Below are 15163 nucleotides of genomic sequence, written 5' to 3' on the forward strand. Positions count from 1 at the left end.
GTTATCCAAGTCACTGCTGTTTCATAAAAACAACTATGCATGATTATAACATGTTAAGCCCTGTCCTAATCACTTTGCATGAATTATCTCATTTAGCCTTCAAAACAACATTAACTGCTATTATCTTCACTTTACGGAGGAGACAAGGGAGGCACTGAGAGGTTCCCAGACTTTTAACAGCTGGTAAGTGGCACAGCCAGAGCCAGAGCCGGAGCTAGGCTGTAAGGCCCCAGAATCTGTGGTTCTAACCACTGAGCAATTCTTCTCTCAATTTTTTTTCTTCTTTTTCTTTTTTAATGTTAGCTCTAAGTCCAACATGGGGTTTGAACTCATGACCCTGAGGTCAAGAGTCACCTACTCTCTACTGACTGAGCCAGCCAGGCACCCCACCACTGAACCATTCTTATCTTTTCAGGTATCTCTGCTTTTCTGTGCACCCCCTGTCCTTACTCCATCCCCATCAGGACTAGAAATCAGCCCCTCTCCTGAGAACCCCTAAAGTACCCATTTGCCCATAACATCCATGAACAGTTTAGACACCTTTGTGGGAGAGGCTGGCCCCTGCACACTCTTGAGTTCTTTCTTCCCCCTTTCCCTAGGCAGGAGGGGTGAAGAGAGGACAGGGGAGCCTTGTGGACAGCGGGCAGTAAATCACAGCATAGATAGCTGGACTGTACGATGATTACTCAACAAATGCTGACTGAGCTGCATGCAGGGTCTTGTGCTAGGGTGGTGGGGATACTGGCAAAGAACCAGACAGACAAGGGTCATGTTCCTTCCTGACCTGGGGGTGTGTTTTGGGAATTCCTGGTAGGCAGACTTCAGTTGTCACAATGATGGGGGTGCTTTGGCATTGAATGGGGGGGTGGCTAGGATGCTGGGGGACAGTCCCACACCACCAACCCTTGTAATGTACCTGAATGTCATTCCAGGGTCAGATGGTTGGGAACTGCCGTTTCCTTAGGCCTGTCCCTAGGAAGCACCCCTCAGTCAGGGGTACAGAGGACCAGGAGAGGCAGGGAAGGAAGGGGAGAAGGATGGCATGGCAAAGGACATTTTGCCATCTTGGCCTCAGTTTGGTCTTATGGGACAGCAGTAGGGCCCCCCAGTAGGGCCCTACCTGTGCCTACTTCTCCTCCATGGACTCAGTCATGTGGTAGGACCAAAGTGGGGAAGACACCCCATGTCTTATCACTGACTGTGTCTTATTTCCTACTCAGGGCTTGAGGTGTGGCAATCAGGATCTTGTAGGCAAGATCCTCTCAGAATAAAGCAAAATAAGCACAGGATATAAACAGGAAATGGTTCTCCATCTGGTGACCCCGGCGGGGGGGGGTGGAGGGACATCAGGATGGTCTAAGTTATTGGTTATATCCTGGTTCTGGGGGGGTTCCTGGGTATTCACTGGATTGCTAAGAAGTGAGTTTGAACCACTGCTCCCAGCTGTGGTGGACTGGTATTGGACCCACCCTCCTGCTGCAAACCATAAAAGCTAAATTGAGGTTTTTGTTCTTTTAAGTCTTTTTGAAGGTCCTGGAGAGCAAATTACCTTTGAGGTCCTCACTTCAAGTACTGTCATCCAGTGCAGAAAAGCACTGCATCAATGGGAATACATAAAAGTAAAATAAACCAGCTCCAAATTATTAATGCAGGTCAACAAAGTAATTCAATAATCTGGATAATGGGAAAAATGATTTCTAAGTCACTATATACCAGGGTGGGGACACTCATTCTATGAAGGACTAAAATAAAACTCTAGGTTTTTTATTTAGAGAAACATATAAAATTTATTTATTTATTTATTTTTGAAAAAAAATATAAATTTTAAACTTGTCTGCTACTTAGAACTGGAAGTATATAACTTTTAAATATTAATTTAGGGGTGCCTTGGTGGTTCAGTTGGTTAAGCGTCCGACTCTTGATTTCGGCTCAGGTCATGATCTCACGGTTTGTGGGTTCCAGCCCCGCATCAGGCTCTGTGCTGACAGCATTGAGCCTGCTTGGGATTCTCTCTTTCTTTCTGCCCCTCCCCTGCGCACTCTTCTTTCTGTCTCTCAAAAATGAATAAATAAACATTTAAAAAAAATGTTAATTTAAAAAACAACCAGCAAATGTGGTAGAGGTTTAAGGCCTTCTGATGTAGACTCAAGGGAGACAGATCTAGTGGCAGAGAAAGAAGGAGGTGGAAGGTTGAGAACACAAGGCCGAGAAGGAGCAGAAGAATTTTCTCTCTGTTCCCACGTGGCACTTGACAGATTAGGAATCATTTCTCATGTATTTGGCCTCAGCTCCACCGTTCACAAGCTGGGTGATCTTGGGCAAGTTAGCTAACTTTTCTGGGCCTCAGCTTCCCTATGGGTAAAATGGGGATAAGAGCAGTGCTTCCCTCGTGGGGTCATTTGTGAAAGTGAAACCAGTTAATAAATGTAAGGCACTTAGAAAAAGCTCGAGAACATTAAATCAGGGGCACCTGGGTGGTTCAGTCAGTTAAGCATCAGACTTTTTTTTTTTAAATAATTAATTAATTTATTTATTTAAATTCAAGTTAGTGGGTGCCTGGGTGGCTCAGGACTTCGACTCAGGTCATGATCTCACAGTTCGTGGGTTTGAATCCCCCATCGGGTGAGCTTGAGCCTTGCTTTGGGTGATCTTGAGCCCCGCATTGGGTGAGCCCCTCTTTTCTCTCTCTCTCTCCCTCCCTCTGCTCCTCCTTGGATTCTCTCTCACTCTGCCCCTCACTCATTGTGCCCTTCCCTCTCTCTCTCTCTCTCTCTCTCTCAAAATAAATAAATAAATAAATAAATAAATAAATAAATAAATAAATAAATTCAAGGTAGTTAACATACATAAGCATCCGACTTTTGATTTTGGCTCAGGCCGTGGTCTCATGTTTCGTGAGTCTGAGCCCCACATTGGGCTCCACACTGATAGTGTGGAGCCTGCTTGGGATTCTGTCTGCCCCTCCCCCACAAAAAATTAAAAAATTAAAAAAAGAAAACCTAAATCCGACACTAATCCCTTATTGATTCCTTCAGTAAACATTTATTTGGTGTCTAGTTTGTGCCAGATACTGGAGATACGCATGGCACAGGGCAAGAGCATGATGAGCAGTATTAAAATGAATGAATACAATGGCTCTTTGAGCAACAAAGCAGAGCTTTGCCCTATGGACAAGCCAGAAGGCGCTCCAGGCAGAGGTACGAAATTGCCTAAATTGTCTGGTGAGTTGTAGGTGCCCAAGGCTGAGTTGTGAGGAGGGGAGGGAGGGAGGCTGGAATTGCCCCATCAGAAGGAACTTGGAGTTTCGGCTTGGGAGAGAAGCTCTGTACTTGCTTGAAGGTTTCCAGGCACGAGTGTGGGTCCCACCTTGAGATGTGCTGTTTCCCTGCAGGTACCAGAGAATGTCAGTTACACCCCAGACCTGCTCAGCTCCCCCAGACTGCTGTATGTGCCTGAGAGCTTCATGTCCCCAAATGGTAAATTGAGGCCCACGGAGAAGTGAGGACTGAACTACCACTTGCGAGCTGGGAGCTACTGGGAAAAATCATGGAACCGCCGTGTGCCTCAGTTCCCTCATTTCCCACTATCAAATGGACATGGTAAGAGTGTATGCCCCATAGGCTGTTATGAGGATTTAGATGAGTCGATATTTACAAAGAGGGCAGAACAGTGTGGCATACATGTTCAGTGCTACATAAACGTTGGATAAAAATAGAATGTTGTGTGGGGAAAAAGCAAGACTCTGAAGATGACTGACTTTTAAAAGTTCAAAAGCAATGAAAACTAAACAAGATGTTGACTAGGCATTCATATATGCTATAAAGGGATGATAAGCAGAAAATCATTTGGGAACTGTGGGGAGGCAAGAGTAAGGGATGGGGAAGTGAGCTGGGTGCATACACATTGTTGGGGTTTCAGGAGAGGGGTGGGATCCCAGGCACTCCCAGTGTCATTAGAAGGAAGGTTTAAACACAGTAATTCTTCAGCATGAGGGGCCTTGGGCCTCAGGCCCAGACCAACTGGATGTTTTGGGGAGGAAGGAGACTGCCCAGCTCCATGACTGCTCCCTGCCATAGTGTCCCCCGGCAGAAGTGCAGCAGTGGCCTAGCTCTTGCTGTCATCCAATCAGAGGGAAGAGGATCTGAGCCAGTCAGAGGGAGATGGGCCTCAGGGAGTAAGAATAGAAGAAGAGGACCTGAGCTGGTCCAAAAGATGGGTCTTAACCAGTTGAATGGAAGAGGGCCCCAGTCTGAGGGAGGAGGGTCCAAGCCTGTTCTAGGGAGGGAGGAGGAGGCCAGGCCCACCCAGGGGCCCCTGGAGGACTTGTTTCCCTTGTGGTTTTTTGCACTTCCTGTTCCCCTGCTCACTGCGGAAGTTCCTCTTCTTACCCTGCACCCAGAGCCTAGCCGGAGAGGACAAGGGCAGGAGGCACCATGAGTGGGGGCCCTGTGGGAGGCAGGTCTGGGGGTCGCGGAGGACCAGGGGTTCAGCAGAACGTACCCTCCACGCTCCTCCAGGACCACGAGAACCAGCGACTCTTCGAGATGCTGGGTCGGAAATGCTGGGTGAGCTGGGGATCTCCTAGCCCTCTCTGTCTCCCTCCCTTTCCTCCTCTTCCTCTACTCCTCTCTGCCTCCTCATCTTCCCCATCCTTCTCCTTTCCTCTTCTTCCTTCCCCTCTTCCTCTCCTCCTTCCCTTCTCCATCATCTCCTCTCTTAGAATCCACTTAGCCCCATTCACTGATCCCAGGAAGATCTTGATTTCCAAGTCTGTCAACTCTCCCTCTGGCCGTGGCTCTTCCTTTGGAGCCCTAACAGCCATGGACATGGGAGAACTGGACCCTCTGGCTGACCAGATTCCAATGAGCCCTTCTCTTCCCTCCCAGACACTGGCCACCGCTGTTGTTCAGCTCTACCTGGCACTGCCTCCCGGAGCAGAGCACTGGACCAAGGAGCATTGTGGGGCTGTGTGCTTCGTGAAGGATAACCCCCAGAAGTCCTACTTCATCCGTCTTTATGGCCTTCAGGTGACTCCCACCTCCCCGCACTGGACATGCAAACCAGTTTTCAACCCTGCAAACCCATACCTGTGTCCATAGCCCCAAGGCCTTGGACAGATCAGTAAACCTGAGCCCCAGGACCAAAGACTTCATCCAGATGTCAAACTCTGGTTTGCCTTTCTTTGTTTTTGATAATTGACCCAGAATCTCCATGTCAAGATCTATAAAACCCCAAATATTAGTATAACTCCTAAATCTAACAGTATAGTTCTGTTTCATGAACTCCAAACAAAAAGAGCCCTGTATTTTTACCTTAACTTCAAATCTGTTCTAAACTTAACATTTTGGGTCCCATAAATTCCCTATCATAACTCCTGAACCCTAAATGTTTGCCTAGCTCCTAAGCCATAGCTCTGCTCCACAAACCTCAAATCGCACATACACCTTGGCTGAATCCCCCACCCCCAAAGCTTTCAAGTCTATATGTCTGAACCTCAAATATCAACCCCAACTCCCAGGACTGGAGCCCTACCTGTCCAAATGAAGGCCCCCATAAAGGAAGGATGTAAGATGGAGTCTGTTTCCTAGGACTAGAGTCCTAAATCCTCCTATTCAAGCCCCCAAGTCCCACATCTAGGGCCCTGAACCCCAAATCCAAATCTCTGACTGCAGTGTCCAACTCCCATACTGTACCTCAACCCTCCACATCTGACATCTAGACCCCCAACTCCCTGATGCTAAGCTGGAAATCTCTAATGCGATCCTGGGGCCCCAAATTATGATATCATTCTCCTTGCCCAGATAACAGAGGCCTGCCACCCCGGGCAGACCTCAGTGCCAGTGTGTTTCCCACCTCTCCAGGCTGGCCAGCTGCTCTGGGAACAGGAACTGTACTCACAGTTGGTCTACTCCACTCCCACCCCCTACTTCCACACTTTTGCTGGAGATGTAAGTGGCCACTCAACCCCTGGGCCTCAGTTGGGATGTGGGGAGGAGATGGGAAAGGTGTGGGGGGCCTGGAAGGCTATTGAACCCAAGATATGTGCAGGACTGCCAAGCAGGGCTGAACTTTGCAGACGAGGGCGAGGCCCAGGCCTTCCGGGCCCTGGTGCAGGAGAAGATACAAAAAAGGAATCAGAGGCAAAGTGGAGGTGAGGAGGCCTTGGGGGAGAAAACGAGGTTGGGCAGGAGTACATGCAAGGGTAGGGAGCTGGAAAAGCTCCTCTTATGGTTCTGGTTCCCAGTCCATCCGTCTCTCCACAGATAGACGCCAGCTACCCCCACCACCAGCACCAGCCAATGAAGGTCAGTCCTCAAGTTCAAGGAAGGTAATAAAGGGCTAGCCCAGGAACCTGTGGCAGGGTTGTAATAGCTCTCTATCCGTTCCATCTCTCCAGAGAGAAGAGGGCCCCCACCCCTGCCTCCGCACCCAGGTGGAGACCAAGGGGGTGAGTGCTGATTCTTTCCTGTGTCTCTGAGTGGACAGGTGGGTGGGGGAGTGGATGGATAGATGGGTGGGGAGTGGGTGGATGGATGAGTAGTTGGGTGGGTGTAGAGATAAGTGGGCGAATGGGTGGGTAGATGGATTGGTGGTGGATAGATGGTTGAGTGGGGGATGAATTGATGGGAAGATGAAAACATAGATGTTTAGGAGAATGAGTATGTGGATATATGGATGAATAGATGGATGGATGATTGAGTAAATCAATGAATAACTGAATGAATTGAACAGCAAATAAATGAATAATTGACATAACATTTCAATCAGTGAATAAAGCAATGATTGAATGAACGACTGACTGAATGAATAATTTAACAAATAATTTGGTCAATGAGCCATGAATGAATGAATCAATACTTAAGTGATAAGCATGAGTGAATGAATAAATAAATGAATTGGTGAATGTAAGAATGGCTTGTAGAATCCACTCATCCACTTCTCCATAAACCCTACTTGGACCCCTTACCCACTCCCTCTGTGACCATCAAACACACACACACAGATTCCCTCAACACTCTTCCTGTCTCTTGCCCCTATGCTTTGGTTGGTAGGTAAGTAGGTCAATGGCTCAATCACACTATTTTCCCCACAGGCCCAGCAGCTGGCCCCCTGTCCCTGGGGCTAGTAACAGTGGACATCCAAAACCCAGACATCACAAGTTCACGATACCGTGGGCTCCCAGCACCTGGGCCTGGCCCAGCTGATAAGAAACGCTCAGGGAAGAAAAAGATCAGCAAAGCTGATATTGGTGCACCCAGTGGATTCAAGTGAGAACCTCTCCCCACTGGTCCCACAGATCCCTCTGGGGGGGTGAATGAAAAGTTGGACAGGAAGAGAGCTGAGTAGATGGAAGGATGGGCACATGGGTGGGTGGGTAGGTAGATGCGTGGATAGGTGGGTGGATGCAAGGCCACGACTAGGGAGAGGCAAGTGAGGTGCCAAGGTTGCAAAATTTATAGAGGTAGTTACTCTAAGGGTCATGCAACTGTAACTAATGACTCTGAGAGTGAGGGCCCCATTAAATTTTACGCCTTAGGCACCTCACTTGCTTCACCTTAGTCCCACCCTGGGTGGGCTGGTGGGTGAATGGATGGGTGGGTAGATGGCTAAATGGATGGATGGATGAATGGATAGATGAAAGAGTGAGTGAGTTGGGGAATGAATGGATAGGTGGGTGGATGGATGGGTGAATGGGTAAATGGGAAGTGGGTAGGCAGATGGATGGGTGAGTGGATGAGTGTGTGGACAGATGGATGGATATCTGGTTGGTTCACAAACAAGGTGGATGGGGATGGACAGGTGGCCAGATATGTGGATGAATGGACAGTTCAATGGATAAGTAGACAGACAAAAGTATGTGGTTGAATGGGTGGACAAAAGAGTAGATGGATTGAAAGGTGAGCACATGGGTAAGTGGTTGGGTGGATGATCAAGTATGTGTGAAGATAGATTGGTGGACAAATGGGTAAACAGATGTATATAGGAAGATGAGTAGAGAAACAAATGTACAATAGATCAGTGGTCTGACAGGTGGATGCAAATGGCCAGGTGGGCAAATGGATGGGTGGATGGATGGTAGAAAAAAGGATGGGTAGACAGATGGGCACCACAAACTATGGACCCCTTCTAATTCTATAACTGTTGCTCTCATTCAGTCACTCAGTCATTCACTTGTGACTCATTCATTAATTCTGGCTCCTCGGAGTCTCTCTGGGCAGAAGGCAAGAGGGCTTCACTAGGAAGGGAGGGAAGGAAGCGCAGTGGGGTTTCACTGGGATCTTCTCACCTCCCCCAGACATGTCAGCCACGTGGGGTGGGACCCCCAGAATGGATTTGACGTGAGTAATTCCAAAGACCCCTTGACCCACTTAACTACCCACCTGCCCTTCTGTAGTCCACTGGCTCAGACCTACCCCTAGACCCCACCCTTTCTACACCTCTCTCAGAAGATCCCTCTCGGGGATGGACCTATTGATAACCTGTGCCCCTTCCCTATCCACTTTATTCCCCCACCCCTGCCCTGGCCTTTTTCCTCCTGGGCAGGTAAACAACCTGGACCCGGATCTGCGGAGTCTGTTCTCCAGGGCAGGAATCAGTGAGGCCCAGCTCACAGATGCCGAGACCTCCAAGCTTATCTACGATTTCATTGAGGACCAGGGTGGGCTGGAGGCTGTGCGGCAGGAGATGAGGCGCCAGGGTGAGTCCCCCCCCTTCTTCTCCAGCCCTAGTAGCTGGTTTATAAGAGATATAGTCACTCAGTCCTCATGGAAACCCTTATACTGCTTGAGTGAGGAGTTGATCAGTTGGGGTACCCATTTTATAAATGAGCAAAACTGAGGCTCTGAAGAAAACTATAACAATAGCTATGTGTTATTTTCCCCCCTCAGAGCCACTTCCACCGCCCCCACCGCCATCCCGAGGAGGAAACCAGCCCCCCCGGCCCCCTACTATTGGGAGCAACAAGGGTCGTTCTGGTCCACTGCCCCCTGTACCTTTGGGAGGTGCTCCACCCCCGCCAACTCCCCGGGGACCCCCACCCCCAGGCCGCGGGGGCCCTCCACCACCACCCCCTCCAGCCACTGGACGTTCTGGACCACCGCCCCCTCCGCCCTCTGGACCTGGAGGGACTCCTGTGCCTCCACCACCACCACCACCACCACCACCACCACCCAGCTCTGATGATGGGCCAGTCCCTCCCCCTCCTCCTGCTCTGGGGCCTGTGGGGGGCCTGGCCCCCAGTGGAGGTCGGGGGGCACTTTTGGATCAAATCCGGCAGGGAATTCAGCTGAACAAGGTGAAGATGGGCAGGATTGAGGGTTGGGGGTCTGGGGCTCGGGTGTGCTGGGCAAGCCAGGATATTAGGGGGCCAGGGCTGAAATTAATGGAGGTCCCAGTCTTTGGGGTTTCAGTAACAGGGCTGGGAGGTTGGTGGGGCGAGGTAGGCTGGGAACCTTGAAGGGGACTGGAGTGTATGGGAGGGGAAGTAATGAAAGGGCAGGGAGGAGTGCTCCAGTCACGGGCTTTGAACCCTCTGTGCTGAACCCTGCTTGCTGCAGACCCCTGGGGCCCCAGAGAGCTCAGCGCTGCAGCCTCCACCTCCAAGATCGGAAGGGTTGGTGGGAGCCCTGATGCACGTGATGCAGAAGAGAAGCAGAGCCATCCACTCCTCAGGTGAGAGCCTGCCCTTTGCCAGGACAGAGCCTGGTTCCCAAGGCTAGTGTTGGTCTAAAAATAACCCCAACGGTTACCATCAATAGTAATAGTATCCATACATGACTCTTGTATCAATCTCCTTTTTGACAATGTTAACATTGTATTATGGAACAATAATGTAATTCACTCTATCTTTTTTTAAAGTTTATTTGTTTTGAGAGAGAGAGAGAGAGAGCGAGGGCACAGGCATATGCAGGAGGGGGAGGGGCAGAGAGAGAGAGGGAGAGAGAGAATCCCAGGCAGGCTCTGCACTAGTAGTGCAAAGCCTGATGACCGGCTTGAACTCACAAACCTGTGAGATCGTGACCTGAGCCGAAATCAAGAGCTGGAGGCTTAACTGACTGAGCCACCCAGGCGTACCTGTTTCACTCTATCTTTGATGATAATATTATCATTAATGCCAAGGCATGTCCACAGTATTAATATTAATCCTGTATGTTCAGTAGTGTTAACATTAGTCCACATGTGATGATATTATAAAGAACCTCACCTTGGACAATAATATTAACTCTAACTCCATGTGTCAATAGGTGAACATTAGCTCATTATGTGATAATTATATAACTAGTCAAATCTTTATATAATAATGTTAACATTAATCCCCTGATGTGTCAATGATATTGTCATTATATGACAATTATATGAGGGTAATATGGACCTCAACCTATTATTGGCAGTATTAACATGTATCCCAGAGTACATCCACAAGATTACTATGAATCCATTATGACAATATTGTAATGAATCTCATCTTTGATAGTGATATTGTCAATAACCCATTATGTATCAACAATATTGGGGCGCCTGGGTGGCGCAGTCGGTTAAGCGTCCGACTTCAGCCAGGTCACGATCTCGCGGTCCGTGAGTTCGAGCCCCGCGTCGGGCTCTGGGCTGATGGCTCAGAGCCTGGAGCCTGTTTCCGATTCTGTGTCTCCCTCTCTCTCTGCCCCTCCCCCGTTCATACTCTGTCTCTCTCTGTCCCAAAAATAAATAAACGTTGAAAAAAAAAATTTATGTATCAACAATATTAACATTAACCTGGTATGAAATAGTAATATTGTAATATACTCCATCTTTGCTAATAATATTTAAATCCACCCAATTAAGTAACAAACCCGTTAACGTTAACCCTTGTGTGAGCGACAGTAATATCCCAATTAACCATATTTTTGACAATGACATTAACTTCAACTCCAACTCCAACCCATACCCTAACTCTTGTTCCTCTGAGGGGGCCCCTTCCTCATCCAACTGCACAGGCCCTGGATGTGATTTCCAGCAGGAGACCTCAGTCCCCCAGGACCCTGAGTCCTGACTCTCAGACCCCAGGAACCTCACCCCACTCAGGTCCCTTGAACCCTTATGCTCATCCTGAGACCTGCTTTCTCTTTCCCTCCAGACGAAGGGGAGGACCAGGCCGGTGATGAGGATGAGGACGATGAGTGGGATGACTGAGTCACCCTGCCCACCTGTTCTGCGCCTCCTCCCCTGGCAGCCGCTGTTTCCTGCCCTCCACTCCTGGCCTCCAGGCCCTCAAGCCCCATTTCTCCCCCACCAACCCTTCCAATGCTGTCATCTCTGACTGATCCCCAACATTCACCCTAGCAAATTGCCAGGGCCCCTTTTTATATAAAATTTCTAGTTCTCCTCACATAAGGATTTTTAAACAGAAATAAAATAACTGTCTTTTTGTTTCTCTCAATCTGTTTATATTCCAAATATGGAAAGTTGGGGTCCTTTTTCCATATAGTCTCTTTTATTCATCTATACCATTTCATTTATTTAGCCTTACATGTATATATTCACTCATTTGTTTCCTCATTGATTTCTTTGCTTCCTTTTGCCCTTCTTTCTTTCCACATTTACTGCCAGGCACTACTTTAGGGGCTGGGGATAAGGCAGTGGGAAAAAAACCTAGTGAGGCCAACATTCTAGGGGAGGAGACAGCTCTAAAACAAGGAATCAAATAGAAACAAAAGATACAGATCATGGTTAAGTGCTGTGATATGCTGAGGGGGAATGACATTCAGATGGAAACTTCATGGAAAGTCACCTGGAGGAGGTGACAGTTGTGCAGAACCTAAAGAGAGAGGAGTCAACCAATAAATATTTGGGGGGAGGGCACTGCAGGTGGAGGGAACAGCCAGTGTGAGGGCACTCTAGTTGGAGGGAACAGCCAATGCAAGGGCCCTGAGGTGCTTGGTGTGAGGGTGAGTGTGGTGAATGAGCAGGAGTTATTTATTATTAATTTACTTATTTAGTAATTAAAAAAAACCCAAAACATTAAATCAGCATTATATTAGATCAAGAGACTACTCAGTGGTCAGACTTACTCTCCATGCCCACAACTCACACACCAGGATCCTGATGGGCAGGACCCCCTCTCAATTTTTAAATTTGGTTCTGCCCAGTTCTCAGTGCAAACCAAGTCCTGGCCGATGGCAATGAAAGAGGCAAAGACTTAGTAATCAGATAGATCTGCTCTAGAACCCAGGCAAGATGCCCCACCTCTGAGCCTCAGTTTCTTCATCTATACAATGGAGGTTTACAATATGTAACCGATTCCCAACTGAGATCGCACTGAGACACCCTTCCTCCTCTAGGAATTACTCACCAGAAAGAAAAAAGGAGCAAGTCAAAACTGTCCTTGGTGTTTAAAGCTGTTTCCAAGGGAGTGATTAGTACCTCTTGCTCACCAGAGCCTTAGAAGAGGTGCCTACTCCTTCCCATTTCAAACATCTGGTGGATTCAAGATCTCAAGTATCCTACCTTTTAGAGAATGAGGGGAGTGGGGAGAAAGATAACAGTGAGGAGGAATCCAGAGAGGAAAGGCCTCATCCATCTGCAAGACTAGTGGAAGAATTTCTGAACCATCCAAGGTGCAGGCAGGGGCTTAGGGGAGGGAACGAAGGAGAGCCAGGGTGAGGGTGGAAGTGTGGGAGGTGGGAGTTGGTTTTGCTCCTTAAGAATTTGCCTGCAGCCTCAGAAGCTGAAGAAGGAGGGAGTCTCAGGTTCTTTTTAATTCTTTCATTGTTCTTCACCTTTCACTCCCCTCCCCACGGCACCTCGGCCAGGTCCCAGGAGCAAGCTGAGTCTAGGAAGGGCCTGTCAGTATCACTTACCTGCCTCCCCACCCCCTGCTAGGAAACCCTAGAAATCCAGTGTTCTGGGACCCCCTCAGCAGGCTTTGTCCTGGGGAAGAAACTTCCATCACACAACCTCTGAATCCCCAGGAGCGCTGCCTGGAGCAGGCACAGACTTGGCTTAAAAGTATCCACTGTGGACAAGTTGCTTGAACCTTTCTGGACCTCAGTTTCCTCAGTCTTTCCATGGAGACTAAAAATGCTTACTTCCCAGGGTTGTGGAGAGAATTAAAGTAGATGGCGTCTGCAGAGTGCCTGGCTCCTTGAGTCATCTGTAAACATTAGATGCTGCTGCTGCTACTGTTCTTGTTCTTACCGGTTGTCACTGATCCTGAGTCACCGCTGATTATAAAATGCCCCATTATTTTATGTATCACTAAGAAAGACAAAAAACTGCGGATTGAATTATGACTCACCAGTGCTTGAGAGATGCAGCCTGATTTCAGAGATGTTAAAAATGACATGCTCCTGGAACGCTGGCTGGGGATGTTCCTTAACCTGTGTTCTGGTTCCACATGGATGTTTGCTTGTGAGAACTCATGATACTGGTCACCCATGGTCTGTGCACTCATGTATGTGTAGTACAATCAAATATGAGGTTTACATTAAAAACAGATCAAACCTGTACAGCTTGTAATGGAAAAGACTTTATACTGGCCCCAGCACTAGGTAAGGCAATATACACAGTTGGCACTAAATTAATGCTGAATGAACAGACAAGTGGCTGGGAGTGGGACACAGTAATAACAAGGTGGCATCTTACTTTTGATATCTGAACAGATGCTAGTCGAGAAAGATTCATTTCCACATGAGCTAGAGATGCCCCCACCCCAAGGTCACTCATTTGAGGTTTTACAGATGAAGAAACTGCCTAAGGTCACACAATGATGGAGCTAGTATTTGAACCAGATAGCTAGGCTCCAGGATCCACTACACTATATACAATGTTTGGGGAGGACCGAGGTATAAAAAATTAATAGAGGGAAACCTTTCTAAAATGGACTCGGGATGCTAGAAGGGGAGGCTGGTAGAAGAAGCTTACCACTCAATATCAATTACAAGAAAGGTTGTCAATTACCCCCCCCCCAAGAGAAGTATGTCAAAAGGCAAGAATGATCAATTACAGGCCCCTTGCAGGGAAAGATGTACATTGTATCTCCTACAAGAAACAGACTAGTCCTGCAACTTGCCAATGACAACCCATCATCACTAGGAACTCTTACTTTTATCCAATAGACTTTGGTTCCAAACAACCCCTCCCAAATTCCTCCTTCTCCAGAATGTAACGTTCTTCTCCTTTGTTTATTGAACTGGCATATGGTTTTGCCACACCTTGCTAGTCTTGCATTGCAATTCTCAGCTATTCCTGAATAAATGCAGCTGTTGCTCCTTAAATAACTGGCAGTTTTTAACCTTAACAAAGGAATGTTTCCCCACACCCACGGACCCCCTACATGACCCACCCCCAGGCTCAGTCATGCTTTAAATCATCCTTGTGGGTTGGACAGGAGTCCTGGACTCCTGGGATGGGAAAGCTCTGCCCGTCCAGGGAGACCGGGGGACATGCGAAGACCAGCATGTGTTCTAGAAGGAATAATGAATGCAAGAAGATGCGTGGTGGGACGTGCGCTGTTGACTGTTCCACTCGTGGTAAGCAGGGGCTGACATGCAACTAAGACTGACCAGCCTTTTCTCCAACTAGCTCTAGCTAGACTTAGCAGGCCATTTGCTTAACTGTATAACTGTTTGGTTGACTACATAACTCATGGACCAACAGGGAGAGGGGCAGTTTGAGGAACTGACAGTGCAATTTCCTGATGCTATGGGGTACTCAATGTGTAACTAAATTACACCAGCCTGGGGCTGTCTGGGGCTGGTTGGTGGTCAGATAGTGTAAAGGATGGGCAGCCTCCTGAAAGACTGCCAGGCTGCCTGCCTGGGTGGCAGGATGTTGTGAATGGCCTGACTATTGCTAGGAGTCACATCTGGCCTGAGGGAGTGTCTGGATGTTATACTGCCTGATGAAGCGTAAGAGGGAATTTCATGCTGCCTGATGGAGAGATCTGTGACTGCCTGATAGGTAGCTGTATCTGGTGACTGTCCACCCTGGCCAAATCACGGCATGCTTGACAGACCCTGTAGTCAGATGCTGAGAATGGCTGCCTGGCTGATTGACAATATGATGGAAGGGCAGCGAATGAGTCACAGGCCAGCTGACCAATTGAAAGATCAGTGTAGCTGCTGGATTCAATGGCTGTGCCAGGCTGGAATCAAAGCCGCCTTGAGGCAGCCCCCTGGGTCAGAGG

General features: G+C 48.3%; 1 protein-coding gene across 1 annotated transcript; it reads left to right on the forward strand.

The window, feature by feature from the left end:
* The first annotated feature begins 4387 nt into the window (after positions 1-4387).
* Positions 4388-11410, forward strand: WAS (WASP actin nucleation promoting factor). Its single transcript, XM_047076191.1, has 12 exons — positions 4388-4565; positions 4887-5027; positions 5862-5948; positions 6049-6151; positions 6264-6305; positions 6398-6448; positions 7094-7268; positions 8297-8339; positions 8545-8698; positions 8889-9295; positions 9558-9672; positions 11114-11410. Exons 1-12 carry the CDS (start codon positions 4434-4436, stop codon positions 11167-11169), a joined length of 1506 nt encoding a protein of 501 aa, XP_046932147.1. The 5' UTR covers positions 4388-4433; the 3' UTR covers positions 11170-11410.
* The last annotated feature ends 3753 nt before the right edge of the window (positions 11411-15163 follow it).

Source organism: Lynx rufus, unplaced genomic scaffold, assembly GCF_022079265.1.
Source record: "Lynx rufus isolate CCGP_SWC_20201006 ecotype Redwood Valley unplaced genomic scaffold, mLynRuf1.p SCAF_14, whole genome shotgun sequence".
In the NCBI taxonomy this organism is placed as follows: Eukaryota; Metazoa; Chordata; class Mammalia; order Carnivora; family Felidae; genus Lynx; species Lynx rufus.

Excerpts from the sequence above, each read along its gene's own strand:
- WAS (XM_047076191.1), top strand. The coding sequence starts at position 4,434 with ATGAGTGGGGGCCCTGTGGGAGGCAGGTCTGGGGGTCGCGGAGGACCA. Across the intron at positions 6,306-6,397 it reads ACCAGCACCAGCCAATGAAG|AGAGAAGAGGGCCCCCACCC; the intron begins GTCAGTCCTCAA and ends CCATCTCTCCAG. Across the intron at positions 9,296-9,557 it reads AGGGAATTCAGCTGAACAAG|ACCCCTGGGGCCCCAGAGAG; the intron begins GTGAAGATGGGC and ends TGCTTGCTGCAG.